Raw genomic sequence first — 15,568 nt, forward strand, 5'->3', positions numbered from 1 at the left:
TACAAGAGGTCCGCAGAACCGCGGGCCCCGGCGGGACGCCAGGCGGTGAAGGTCCAGAGGCAGCGAGAGCTGGAGAGGAGCCACGTTTTCTACCACGAGAAACGACACCCGCACGGCGGCTGGAACCCCAGGCGCCCACAGAAGCAGCATTTCTGTGGAAGACGCAAAAAATGTACGTAAGGGCACGTCTCTTTGTGTCTTTAACGATTCTGACGTTTACGTAAGCCGATGGATATTTCTCTTTCAATGTCACCCCGAAGGTGACATTGATTGACTGGCCTGGCTGAATTCAAGTGATGATTTCAAGGAATGTCCATTGTCTGTATGTTCAGTATAAAACTCCGTGATGGATGGACAGATTATGGTAGATGTTTTCGTTTTTCTAAAGATCTGTTCCCTGAACAGATTAAATGACACACCGCCCATCTTCAAAGGCGCTCTGGCATGTCTACGCAGTAATTCTATATTTTCGAGGTCGAGATTTATTAAAGCCCACATAGTTTTCCTGCCGAAGTAATTTATCTCCACACATAGTTATATGCTTGACCTGCCACATCAAAAGGTAGTCTATGCATGACATAATTTACCTACAGTTCATCACCAAGCCTTTATCAACAGGCCATGACAGGTCTGAGGCAAATGTCGCATAGCGCTGAGGACGCCCAGCAGTTCTGACGTCTCAGAAATAAATAGAACCCTTTCATCCTTCCCTGGCAGTGATCGGAGTCATTCAGGCCGGGAACAGCTCAGGCACAGCTGTGCATGCTGGGCAGTAAATCTATTGTGTTAGGTGTGGCTGCGTGTGCTCACGTGTGCGCGTGTGTGAGTGTGTGCATGTGTGCGTTACCTGCACAGGTGTTCTAGGTCTCAGCCCTCGGGATGGTTGATGGGAGGAAGTTATTTAAGAAGGACAACTGAAGTGTACAGTAAGTTTTGTATTTGGAAAATGAGAAAAAAGCTGTTGTTTTTATAATAAAACTAAAAAGAAAAGGGCCATAGATTGCCGCTTGCCAGTGGAAACATTGGTATCGATGTGGTACTGTTCGCTTTGCCCGCTACTTCTGCGCCCTCCCTGTGAGGCACGTGGCGGTTCTGTTCCCCTGGGTCCCTGGGTGGTTGGGGGCCACGTGACTAGCAGAATCAACACTCATTACCTCCAGGCCAAAGCATTCACCTCTCAGGACCCCGCTGTTTGTGCATGAGTATTTCCATGTTGGACGCCCTGGGGGAATCCTGGCCTTCAGGTTCGGTGACAGAGTGACCGAGTTCTCCCCATGAGAGTCTCTGGGTCAGAAAACGAGGGAATTTTTGCATATTCTGTAGAAAACGCAAACAAAAGTCCACCGATTTGCTTGAAATCAGTAGTGACCGTCAAGCCCAGGCTCAGGAATCATCGGTGCTCCTGGCCGCAGGCGCTGCCGATGGGTTTGGAGCTGGGACTGAGATTTAAGGAAGAAGCTGCAGTTGCCAGATTGAGGAGCCAGTGGTTTGCAGTGTCAGAGCCCCCGCCAGCGAGGGGCCTGCCCCGGAGCTTCTGCCCGTTCCCGTGGGCGGGGCCCGAGCAGACGCCGTGCCCCGTGCCGTGTCGCTGTCCTCTTACGCACATGCGTCCGCCGGTGGAGGTTACGGCCGAAGCCCTGGCACCACACATCACGTCCAGCCCTTTCGAGGCGGGGACCATGAGCAGGTTCCATTCCAGCGAGCAGGTTCCGTTCCCGCCTGAGCCCCCACGGCCTCGTCCCTACACAGGGCGGCTGTGGAGACCGAATAAGTCACAAAGAGGTAGCTCTTAGGGCAGAGTCCACGTCTGTGCGAATTACATCAGTGTGACGGTGCATAGTGTGTACTTACCAAACGTTAGCTGGGGCAGCTACTCTCCTCCAAAAGGAACATTTAAGAGTGGGGGTATTTTGGCAAAGAGAGAGAAAATGCATTTGGTGTGGGCGCCAGTCAAATGAAATAGCATCTTCGAGCAGCGTGGTCCGTAAGTAGGGATGGAACAGTCTCGGGATGTAAATAAGGTGGGCGTTTCGAAGTCTGTTTCCACCTACAGCACTGCTCACCGCCTTCTCTGAGGCATCACTAAACCAGAACACTTTTAACGAAGTTAAAACTTACTGATGATAAACGCCAGAACTATTTTTAAAAGGCTTGCTTCAAGGGGACGGAGTGTGTTTTGTCTTCTAATTAGATTAGGTCAGGATTTATGGTGCTTTCTAGGAAAGCCGGCTCTGCGGCGAGGGGCACGCGTCCAGAGCAGTTAGTGAAACCGCCTCGACCGCCGCAGACAAACCGGTCGTGCTGCAGACATGGGACCAGCTTCACGACCTGTCAGGTCCCTCCCAGTCTGCAAATCAGGGACCGGCGAAAGCCAGCGCTGTCGCGCGCGTCGGCACCATTGGTCGCTTTGTCATACTCTTTGGCGAGTTGGTGCCACGAAGCCTTGGGCTCCAGTCTTTGGACGTTGTGCTTCTGGAGGCTGGCTAGTCCTTCGACCCAAACGACCCTCTCTCGTTGTAGATCAGGATGACATTCCGCGTAGGTGATTCTCGCGGCGATTTCCGTGACACCGCACTGCGTGGACTTTTCTTAAATGTGTGTTTCGCCTTAACACGAGTTGGCGTCGCAGAGTGTTAAGGGTTCTCCGGCTCGTGTCACGAACGTTCCTTTTGAAATTTCGTTTCGCCGTCCGGGGTCCCAGGGCCGGTCTGGGTGGTGAGTTTGCTCTCGCTTGCTCGCCGTAGACATGCCCAAGCCCCCCGCGGAGGACCTGTTCGTCTTGCCCGACGAGTACCAGCCCGGCCCGCGCAGCAAGCGCGCTGTCCTAAAGCCCCGCGGGAATGAGGAGCTGCACGTGGAGACGCTGGTGGTGGTCGACACGCAGATGCTGCTGAACCACGGCCGCAAAAACGTCACCACCTACGTGCTGACGATCCTCAACATGGTGAGCGTCCCCACTCGCGCGGCCACACGTGCCGTCACGCCCAGCGGGCTGCGTGTGCGCGCGTGTGTGCGTGAGTGTGTGCGCGTGCGTGTGCACGTGAGTGTGTGTGCGTGCCTGTGCGTGTGCACATGGTTCATGCCCTTCTCTTTGCTATGGATTTACGTCTCCTACCTTGAAATAGTCCATCTGCGATAACTCCTTCCGTTTTACTGTGCTCCCGTCCAAAGAGCCGTTTTCAGAACTGCAGAGAATAAATTAAGGGAGGATAAATAATTTGACCCTCTCCGTACACCGGTGACATGTTTTGATGTACTGATGTCATTAGTTACCAGAAATCCATAAGGGGATGATGAGACATTTTAGTGCAAGAGATCTGTTTATCACCATTATATGTGTGATTATGGATGGTTATATAGAAACGGCTCATTTTTAGCAATATTTATATCCACATATTGCATTTACATTACTTTATCTACAAAACAGAGGTAGAGCACAACCTTTAGAATGTCCTCTCAGATGAAATGTCTGTGTCTCAGATTAGCAGCTGTAGTAATTATGGAACAGTGGTGACAGGCATCTAAATCCCACTTCACCTAAGTGACATCCAGATAACAGAAGGTAAAATCTTGGGCCACCAAAATGTGTTTTAAAAATTAGATGTGATGACAGTATTTCACATGTATATTTTACGTTCTACCTCGATAAAAAAAAGAGCACCCCACATGCGTTTCACGCTTCCGTTTGCCACATGATTATGGCGGGTCGCGTCGTTTTTGGGACCGATCCTGTGGTTTATGGCCTCCCAGGGCACTGAGGGAGACGGTGACACCGAGCACCCTACCACGGCACGTCCACGAGGCTGAGGACGGCAGGGCCAAGTGTCGCCTCTAGTCCATAGAGCTTTTCTGATGCTTCTACACCTCGAGGGTGGAGCAGGGAGAGGCCAGCTCCCCACCGCAGGGCACACTGTCAGCTGTCGCGGCCCCGAAGTGCCACGCTCACTTCTACATCTGCAGGCGTCACCTCTAATGTTTGCCTCTTGCTTTGATCGTTTCATTCCCACGTTCCCTTCTTTTTCTGGGATCCTCCTGGTCTCTCCCCGCGCATTTCTCTTCTTCTTCCGGAATCCCTTGCCAGGAGCTTGGGGAAGACTAGCCTGTGGCCATCGCCGTGACTAAAAACCCTCCTGTTCTAAGGAGAACACTTGCCAGTTCTGAGACCTCGTCGTCCTGCCACTGGCGTTTGAGAAGAGGTTCCCTCCCAGGCACCAGTGACAAGGGTCCAACGGTGGGTGTGCGTGGTCGGCGGAGATTCCTACACCTGTCCGTCTGGCAGTGTAAGAGATGCGACGTTGCTACGTAACCGGAGTTGGAGGACACAGGTGTCCTTCAGCGCCAGGACTCCAGGCTGACTGGGGCCTTGGGGGAAAACGGTGTCACACATGGTCCCGACGTGGGCTGCTTGTCTTTTTCAGGTGTCTGCTTTGTTCAAGGATGGGACGATAGGAGGAAACATCAACATTGCGATTGTGGGGCTGATTCTTCTAGAAGAAGAGCAGGTATTCTATCTTTGAAAACAGCAGCTTATTTTTCTCTCAGAAAAGTAAATGCAAACGACATGCTTTGTTTTCCTTAATCTAATCCTTCTATGGATTTGTGTTTTTACTGCTTTCTCTTGGAGACAAAGCTTTTAAAATATTCTTTGTGTAATTCAATGAGTTGCTTGTCAACTGAACGATTATTTGGCTTTCTGGTTTGTAAGCAGAGGGAGTAAGGAGTGCTCATGGAATGGGCTGATTTAAAAATGGAGCAGACAGGCTGCCTTTACCATCTGGGTGGGAAGCACACTCGGAATAAAAAGAGCAAAACACATCTTTGGCCACTGTGAACTTCAGCGATGCTGAGTGGAGCCGAGCCCTGTTTATCTTTTTCTAGAAGACTAAAAATGTTCCACAGCGTAGAGGGGACCTCGCAGGATGTGGCCTCACATTGTCGCCTCCCAGCTCCTCAGATGGAGCCCACCGCCCTCACACCTTCAGTCTTGGGGTTTTATTGTCATAGAGATTCTGCCACATCGAGCACATTTTTCTCGTTGCATACGAGACCCGGACTCTGCTGGATCTGGGCAGCGTGTGGGGAGCGCCTCGCCTCTGCCTCCGTCCCAGAGTTCCTGTCTGAATGCACAGGCATGCACCCCAGTTCACAGCCAAGGCGTCTATGGATGTCCCGCAGTGAGAGTCATGGCGTCTCTGCCGTAAAAGGCTCTCACCTGGACTTGACCCCAGGCTGATCACCGACCAGGCGTGGGCGAGCGAGCCGGGGTCCTGAGTCAGTTTCGCTGATGTTGTGGCAGAGTCTCCTGTTAGAAATAGTTTTCTTGTTTATAAAACAAATAAGTTTTTAGATGAAATCTCAGGTCATTCACAAGATCTAAGATGCCTACAGACTTTAATATTCCGGGTCTCTGCTCTTCTCCTGGGCAGGGAGGGGATATGCGTGGGCCGGACACCTCTCGCCTGACCGGTCAGGAAGATACAAGTTCATTGTCTTTTGTGCAATATGCGTCCGTGTCTGGGAAGGAGGCCCGAGCCAGCAGGGCTTCTCAGGTGACAGGTTAATTATTCCTTGCAGTAAATCGTTTTCACTTTGGAATTCCTCCAAGTTGCAAAGAATAAGCAAAGTCCTCTTTTGATCGTACACCTGTGTTAACTTTAATGAACGCAGTTTTCCTGCAAATCACCAGCTGAAGAATGCAAGGCGTGTCCCCGTGTTGAGTGTAGCGTTTAGCACAGGTGTCTTGGACTTTCTGGAAAGACATAATAAACACGTAAGGAGAAAACATATTCTGTGACTGAGGGAAAACATTTTAACATGATACTCTCGTCATGAAAGCTTTACACAAGTTACCATAAAATCCAGGTTTTTAATCTGGTTTTCTCTGACCATCCGCAGGAAAACATAACATTCCTATAAATGAGGTTCACACAGCTCCTTGCAGCCTGCTGCGGTGGATGCTCCTGCCACCCCAAATCCTTCATCTCCTATGAGTTCCCGTGTTCCTCATCCCGATGGTTCACCGTGGCTTTGTCAGAACTCGGTGTAGACAGATGAGGTCCAGAGTCTTCTATATCATTTCCTTCTACTCCCAGTTTGTTCTAGAAACAAAGCTTTAGCAACAGACCTGCTCTTCTCATAAATAGATTAGCTCTGTAGAAAAGTGACTTAATTTAACACGGCAAGAATAAATATGAAAAGAGCTATAAATTGGAAATCCCACTTGTTTAACTGGTTATGAAGTAAACATTCACCGACTAGGTGTGTTTTGCGTATGTGCTTAGTCATATGGAAACGATCCTGTTACATAATTTCGCAAACAGCTTTATGAAGGTTTTAGATGCAAAAATCGTATACGCCGAAGTCATCGTCGTTGGCTCACTCAGAATGAATCGGCTGAGTACGTGCCCCCTGGTTTGGTCAGACGAGGCACGGGAGTGTGTCTGCCCCGAATCTGCACGGGTTTTATACAACACGCCTCTTTTGTGTTATAATATGTGAAACAGATATGTTAGCCCGTGTGCCGTTCAGATCCGCCCGTGTATCTGCGGTCCGGGTTAATGGGTTTGCCGCGGCACCAGGGCCAGTCAACAGCTGCCTCGTAACGTGTCCCCTTTCTGTTCTCGTGGGGACCCGGCCCAGCCAGGGCTCGTGCTGCGACATCATGCGGACCGCACCTTAAGCAGCTTCTGCCAGTGGCAGTCCGGGCTGACGGGGAAGGACGGGGCTCGCCACGACCACGCCATCCTGCTGACCGGGCTGGATATATGTTCCTGGAAGAACGAGCCCTGTGACACGTTGGGTAAGGTCCTCCGGCCGGGCTCTGGAAAGCACGCATGTGCCCTGTGCCCGCCGCGGCCTGGCATGTTGAGCGCTTTGGCCCTCATTCCGAATCCTTAAGCAGTAGCCGCTGCCGAGTACATGAGGAAGAGGCTCGCATCGCTGTATAAGCTTTGGCCACACCTAGGAGTCTGCATTGATTCGTCGGAAGTGACTATTTCACAAGGACGCGGCCATCACAATCGCAAGCGTCTCTGCGTCTTCTAACTTGATAGTTGCTTTCGCTTCTCCTTCCACTTGTGAGGAGGGGTCGGTGCCTTCGAGGGGTTTTGCTCTGTGGCGGAGATGGCGCGTTATGAGTGTCGCTAGAGATATTCCCCGTTGGCCCCTTTCTTTGTAAATGTCTCCGTCGTAGGGATCTTGTCACGTTTATAGGGCTGAGTTTAACTTAGAGGTGGCACTTCGATGTTTTTCCGAATAGTCGGTGTGTGAAGCACAGCGTGCCACTGACCAAGGCTCTCCTGCCGTTTGTTCCAACTCCTCATTATTCCCCAGGGTCTTAGGGAAGGAGATCCTTTATTATAAAAACATTCCGACGGGACTCAGTTTCATAGCGGCGAATCCCGACCGCTTGTGCATAGGAAGCCCTGCTTACAAGGTTGGCCCTTGGCTGGCCTCCAACAACTCAGGCTTCAGGAAGGTCCCCGCCACCCGAGCTGCTGAGCGTGGTCCCCTGCACCTACGCTGCTGGGACAGTGTGGTTTATGCAGAACACCTGCCTTCCTCCTGCTGGTCTGGGCTCTGGGTCCATGACACGCACAGGTTTATGTGGCCAGACCCCAATAGGACCCCTGGGCCCTGCATCTCCACTGAGCTCCCTGGTGGGCTGTGGTCTTGTCCACTGGTCACGACATAACCCCGGGGGAATGAAGCCATGTGGCCTCTGGGAGCTCATGCCTGGTCCCCGACTCCTTCCCACGTGCTTGTTCCCGCTGCTGATTTTTCTCTGTCCATTTGCCAGATTCAGGCACTCCCAGAGTGTGTCACACTCTGATTCTACGAGTCCTCGGGGCAAATCTCGGAACCTGGGGCGGGCTCAGGACCCCTGACGTGCACACTCCCCACAGCTCCGGTCCACCCAGGCTTGTAAGAACGCAGACGAGTGTGGAGGAAGGCAGGACCCCTCCCCCATCTGCAGCGAGGCCCCCTCTTCGCTCGTCCCGGTTATAACCCACGACACGAGCGCTTCGCAGAGCCCTGGATGGCTTTCCCGCAGGGAGAAGAGACCCCTCTCTCCCGCATCGAGCTGTCTGTGGTTGCGCAAGGGTTTCCCGTGTCCTGTGTCACCAGGCGAAGATGAGGCGTGAACGTCCCTGAACGAAGGGGGTCCCCGTGCGCGTGCGACACGCCCCTGCTTCCCACAATCCCGCCGTACATGCTTTGCCCTTCGTGCCCCGCAGGATTCGCTCCCATAAGCGGGATGTGCAGTAAATACCGCAGCTGCACGGTTAACGAGGACACGGGGCTCGGACTGGCCTTCACCATCGCCCACGAGTCTGGACACAAGTAAGTGCACGCCCACGGGAGGGTGCAACCCCGGCGCCTGGCCCTCCTGGTTGGTTGCCATGGAAATACCGGTTCATTAGGGCACGTGGGTAAGGGGAAGTCACACGCATCCAAGGAGACTGTCGTTGACACGTGGGGACGCCATCGCACAGGGGCCTCGCTCTGCACACCCCGTGCCCGCGTCACACTCCCTCACTGCGTTCTTCCCTTGCGTTCCTGCTCACACGTGCGTGTGCCATGGCAGGCACTTGGGTCAGCCTCTGCCCCTCTGTCCTGTGGGCTGGTCTCATTCCATGGTCAGCTCCTGTGGGGGGACTCTGACGACCGAGGGGAGCAGCAAGCCCTCTGCCGTTAACTCGCGACTCCCGAGTTTGTGACTTAGGTCGCTGAGAGCGTGGGATGTTTTTTGACTGGCGAGCTGAGCAGAGCCCGGGGGGGCCCTGGAACAGCAGGGGGCCGGGCCCAGTGGGAGCGTTTGCCTCCCAGCTTCCCTTCTGCCCAGCATGGTCACTTTGAAATGGGACAGCATCCGGGAGGGCAGGGAGCCCGCGGCTCGGCACAGACAGATGCGGGGGTGGCACAGGCTGCTCTCAGCAGTGAGCGACTTGTCACTGGTGGCCCTTTTTTATGTGACAAGCTTACATTTATTCCTGTAGAATGAAAGTTTTCTATTAATTACTTACAGAAACTTACCCTTAGATACGGTTGCTTAGGCTAACGACGCTGCAGGCTGCCTTCCCGCGAGGCCCCGTCTACTTTTTCTTAGTGGCACCACCTGCCGACTTCCTGCAGCGGCCCGGACGGTAATTCTGATATTACTTGCCAAATCACAAAACTTGAGAAAGTCAGTGCTTGCGATTTGGTCCCCATCCCCTATTTAGAAAATGGACTGAGGTCGCTCATGTCGCCTGACCTGTTCTTAGCATCGGTATGTGTGTGTGTGGGTGTGTGTGTTCACACGCGCGTGCCTGCCTTTCACGGAACCGCACGGAGGCCCTGCAGACGTTGGCCGTGTGTGAGCAGAAGGCCCAGAAGTGGCGCTATCTGTCCTCTGCCTGACCCCTTCATCGTCACAGGTAATGGCTGACTTTCCCAGTGCCTAGAAAATTGCGCCTACACTTTCTAAAGCTTTCGGTTAAATCATAATTGCATTTTTAATAGACTGCTAGAGCCGAGACTTCAAAAACTCTCATTATTTCAACGACACGGGCCTCTTGCTGCCCTCTGAACCATACCTGAATTTAATTAAACTCTGAAGGTAAGAAATATTTAAGGCACGGAGGGCCGAGCAAATCAGCACAAGATGAGCAGCTGAGATACGGGCATCAGGCGCGCAGGTGGGGAGCTTAACTACAGTTAAACCGATGCATCCACAACGAGGCTCGGCTCCGAGGCTTCGCTGTCAACACCTGCCGCTGCTTGCTTTTGTGTCGTCCAGAAGTCTATTAGCAATATTTCTTTTCGTCACTCGGGCTGGGTCTAGATGGAAAAAGACTTCCTTCCAAACAAGAGAGAGGTGTTTTTATTTGCAAATGGGACTACACATGGGGAGAAGGAAGGGAGAGCTGGATTTGGACGAAGGGGAGACCCACTCCTCATAGAATTAACCCCAGAAAATCACCGACTCCTTCCTGAGCACCGGGCGTGGAGAGGACCGGGGGGAACTGGGAGCTCTGAAGAGCCGACACTGCCAGCGAAAGAGCTGCTGGTCGTTGAAACAGGACACGAATGGCAGAGACGTGCGTACGAACCGCGTGTGCTCAGTGCCAAAACGGGTGACAGTCACAACGACAGAGCCGGAAACCGCCGTGATGCCCGCCTTTGTGGAGAGCCGTCCGTCAAATGCGCAGAGCAGTTCATTTCTCCCGCAGCTCACGCCACAGGAGCCACTCGGACAGTCTCGTACCCGCAGCGGGCTAGCTCAGCAGGCAGGCGGGACGAGGACGGGCGAATGCGCCCGGATGGGGTGGGAGGAGCCAGCAGGTGCCTGAACCGAGAGCGAGGGCTTCTCCCTGCAGGAGGCGGCGGGCTGTGGGATGGCGGGCTCGGGGCTCAACCTGCGGATTCTGGTTGGCTGGAAGGCAAGCACATGTGTTCCGTTCATTTGCTTCTTGAGGACCGTGGGTCTGACATGTGGATGGGACCTCATGACATGGACAGCGTGGTCCGAGGTGAGGAGCTCCAAGCGGAGTCAGTTCTTGAGTTCTGTGCCTTCAGAGTTAAAAAGTAGTTTTGCATCTGTTAGGTCTGCATAAAACACCTTACTCCACGGAAGACTGTTTCCTCTTCAGTTTTGTGTCCATTCAGAGTGGCATCTTCAGTCCTGTGTCCATTCAGAGTGGCATCTTCAGTCCTGTGTCCATTCAGAGTGGCATTTGTCTAGGACACTTCAAGGACGATAAAGTGTCTTTTTCACATTGGTGTTGGAGGCCAGCGAGGGGAAGTCACTTTCTCCCCAAGGCAGCCACCCATGTGTGATTACAGTCCGAGTCACGTCATAGCCGTGACACATTTCCTCTGCCGTGCGCTCACTCTGGCCTTGACCGACTGCTCTTAATAGAGCTGCAGAGAATGGGCGGAGGCCGCAATGACCACATCGCCCACGGTCGCGAGCAGGAGTTTTGCAGAAATTGGACAATATTTGCATGTTAGGATTTCTTGGATACGCCCTTTCGTCACACTCAGGTCACTCACACGCACGCTCACACTCACACACACTCACACACTCATGCATACACTCACACATGCACACACTCACATGCATACACTCACACACACATACATACGCACACTCACACACGCACATACACATGCTCACACACATGCTCTCACACTCACACACTCACACACTCATGCGTACTTACACACGCTCACACACACACACTCACACGCTCATGCATACACACTCACACGTGCACACACACTCACACATGCACATACACATGTTCTCACTCACGCTCACACATGCACACACATGCACACACACACATACACACACACTCACACATGCACATACACATGTTCTCACTCACGCTCACACATGCACACACATGCACACACACACATACACACACACTCACACATGCACATACACATGTTCTCACTCACGCTCACACATGCACACACATGCACACACACACATACACACACACTCACACATGCACATACACATGTTCTCACTCACGCTCACACATGCACACACATGCACACACACACATACACACACACTCACACATGCACATACACATGTTCTCACTCACGCTCACACATGCACACACATGCACACACACACATACACACACACTCACACATGCACATACACATGTTCTCACTCACGCTCACACATGCACACACATGCACACACACACATACACACACACTCACACATGCACATACACATGTTCTCACTCACGCTCACACATGCACACACATGCACACACACACATACACACACACTCACACATGCACATACACATGTTCTCACTCACGCTCACACATGCACACACATGCACACACACACATACACACACACTCACACATGCACATACACATGTTCTCACTCACGCTCACACATGCACACACATGCACACACACACATACACACACACTCACACATGCACATACACATGTTCTCACTCACGCTCACACATGCACACACATGCACACACACACATACACACACACTCACACATGCACATACACATGTTCTCACTCACGCTCACACATGCACACACATGCACACACACACATACACACACACTCACACATGCACATACACATGTTCTCACTCACGCTCACACATGCACACACATGCACACACACACATACACACACACTCACACATGCACATACACATGTTCTCACTCACGCTCACACATGCACACACATGCACACACACACATACACACACACTCACACATGCACATACACATGTTCTCACTCACGCTCACACATGCACACACATGCACACACACACATACACACACACTCACACATGCACATACACATGTTCTCACTCACGCTCACACATGCACACACATGCACACACACACATACACACACACTCACACATGCACATACACATGTTCTCACTCACGCTCACACATGCACACACATGCACACACACACATACACACACACTCACACATGCACATACACATGTTCTCACTCACGCTCACACATGCACACACATGCACACACACACATACACACACACTCACACATGCACATACACATGTTCTCACTCACGCTCACACATGCACACACATGCACACACACACATACACACACACTCACACATGCACATACACATGTTCTCACTCACGCTCACACATGCACACACATGCACACACACACATACACACACACTCACACATGCACATACACATGTTCTCACTCACGCTCACACATGCACACACATGCACACACACACATACACACACACTCACACATGCACATACACATGTTCTCACTCACGCTCACACATGCACACACATGCACACACACACATACACACACACTCACACATGCACATACACATGTTCTCACTCACGCTCACACATGCACACACATGCACACACACACATACACACACACTCACACATGCACATACACATGTTCTCACTCACGCTCACACATGCACACACATGCACACACACACATACACACACACTCACACATGCACATACACATGTTCTCACTCACGCTCACACATGCACACACATGCACACACACACATACACACACACTCACACATGCACATACACATGTTCTCACTCACGCTCACACATGCACACACATGCACACACACACATACACACACACTCACACATGCACATACACATGTTCTCACTCACGCTCACACATGCACACACATGCACACACACACATACACACACACTCACACATGCACATACACATGTTCTCACTCACGCTCACACATGCACACACATGCACACACACACATACACACACACTCACACATGCACATACACATGTTCTCACTCACGCTCACACATGCACACACATGCACACACACACATACACACACACTCACACATGCACATACACATGTTCTCACTCACGCTCACACATGCACACACATGCACACACACACATACACACACACTCACACATGCACATACACATGTTCTCACTCACGCTCACACATGCACACACATGCACACACACACATACACACACACTCACACATGCACATACACATGTTCTCACTCACGCTCACACATGCACACACATGCACACACACACATACACACACACTCACACATGCACATACACATGTTCTCACTCACGCTCACACATGCACACACATGCACACACACACATACACACACACTCACACATGCACATACACATGTTCTCACTCACGCTCACACATGCACACACATGCACACACACACATACACACACACTCACACATGCACATACACATGTTCTCACTCACGCTCACACATGCACACACATGCACACACACACATACACACACACTCACACATGCACATACACATGTTCTCACTCACGCTCACACATGCACACACATGCACACACACACATACACACACACTCACACATGCACATACACATGTTCTCACTCACGCTCACACATGCACACACATGCACACACACACATACACACACACTCACACATGCACATACACATGTTCTCACTCACGCTCACACATGCACACACATGCACACACACACATACACACACACTCACACATGCACATACACATGTTCTCACTCACGCTCACACATGCACACACATGCACACACACACATACACACACACTCACACATGCACATACACATGTTCTCACTCACGCTCACACATGCACACACATGCACACACACACATACACACACACTCACACATGCACATACACATGTTCTCACTCACGCTCACACATGCACACACATGCACACACACACATACACACACACTCACACATGCACATACACATGTTCTCACTCACGCTCACACATGCACACACATGCACACACACACATACACACACACTCACACATGCACATACACATGTTCTCACTCACGCTCACACATGCACACACATGCACACACACACATACACACACACTCACACATGCACATACACATGTTCTCACTCACGCTCACACATGCACACACATGCACACACACACATACACACACACTCACACATGCACATACACATGTTCTCACTCACGCTCACACATGCACACACATGCACACACACACATACACACACACTCACACATGCACATACACATGTTCTCACTCACGCTCACACATGCACACACATGCACACACACACATACACACACACTCACACATGCACATACACACACTCACGCTCACACACACACACATGCACACACTCAGAACACGCACATACACTCACACTCACGTGCACACACGCACACACACATGCTCATGCACACGCTCACGCACATGCTCTCACACACACTCAGACACTAACACTCGCACTCAGACGCATACACACATGCTCAGAACACACACTCACACTCTCACATGCACACACACTCATACTTGCACATGCACACTCACACACTCACACACAGTCACACAGGCTGTCGTCCCCGGGGAGCCGTCCGCCGTGCGGGGCGGTGACGGCGCCAGTGAGCCCTCCTACAGGCCAGAGTGTAGGACCTCGAGCAGGACGCTTGGCGGGGAGGCAGCCAGTGGCATTCGCACAGGTGCAGCGCTCCCTGCCACCCGGGTGACAGGAAGGGGGCGGTGACTGGCCCTGTGGGATTTAAGGTCCCGTAAAGAACCACGTGAAGGGTCTGCACAGGCTCTGGGGCTTCACATGTCCCCGTTTACTGGGCTGGAGCCAGAGCCTCAAAGTGGTTTTCTTTTCACCCAAGAGGACCAGGTGACCCCTCACACGAGGCCCACGGATAAGGCGACCGCAGCCGCCCCCTGGGGTTGCCTGGAGCCACTTCCTCAAAGGGACGCGGGCAGTAGCCAGGTCGAGCACTGTCCGCTGTCACGGCATCCAGCAGCACAGGTCCAGCCGCGACGGGCCGCCCCGGGGTCGGGGGATGAACAGGTCAGCGCCAGCACCAGGACCTGCGGCCTTGGCTGCGCATTCTCAAACTGTCAGGTGCCGAATCCCGGCGCCAGTACGTCTGAGAGGCTGGGTCCTCCACGCACCCTGGAGAGCGGAGGGGAGCGCAGAGGGAA

At 52.2% G+C, this 15,568-nt stretch overlaps 1 protein-coding gene across 1 annotated transcript in view; it reads left to right on the plus strand.

Moving 5' to 3' along the window:
* ADAMTS16 (ADAM metallopeptidase with thrombospondin type 1 motif 16) overlaps positions 1–15,568 on the plus strand; it is a gene marked incomplete at its 3' end in the record, with an annotated part of 116,784 nt that overhangs the window by 28,057 nt on the left and 73,159 nt on the right. Inside the window, exons 4-7 of the mRNA XM_011374991.1 lie at positions 2,745–2,944; positions 4,419–4,502; positions 6,640–6,799; positions 8,238–8,343. Coding sequence (XP_011373293.1) covers positions 2,745–2,944; positions 4,419–4,502; positions 6,640–6,799; positions 8,238–8,343 — 550 coding nt within the window. The remainder of the gene's footprint in view (positions 1–2,744; positions 2,945–4,418; positions 4,503–6,639; positions 6,800–8,237; positions 8,344–15,568) is intronic.

The sequence above is a fragment of the Pteropus vampyrus genome, unplaced genomic scaffold (assembly GCF_000151845.1).
Source record: "Pteropus vampyrus isolate Shadow unplaced genomic scaffold, Pvam_2.0 Scaffold258, whole genome shotgun sequence".
NCBI lineage: Eukaryota > Metazoa > Chordata > Mammalia > Chiroptera > Pteropodidae > Pteropus > Pteropus vampyrus.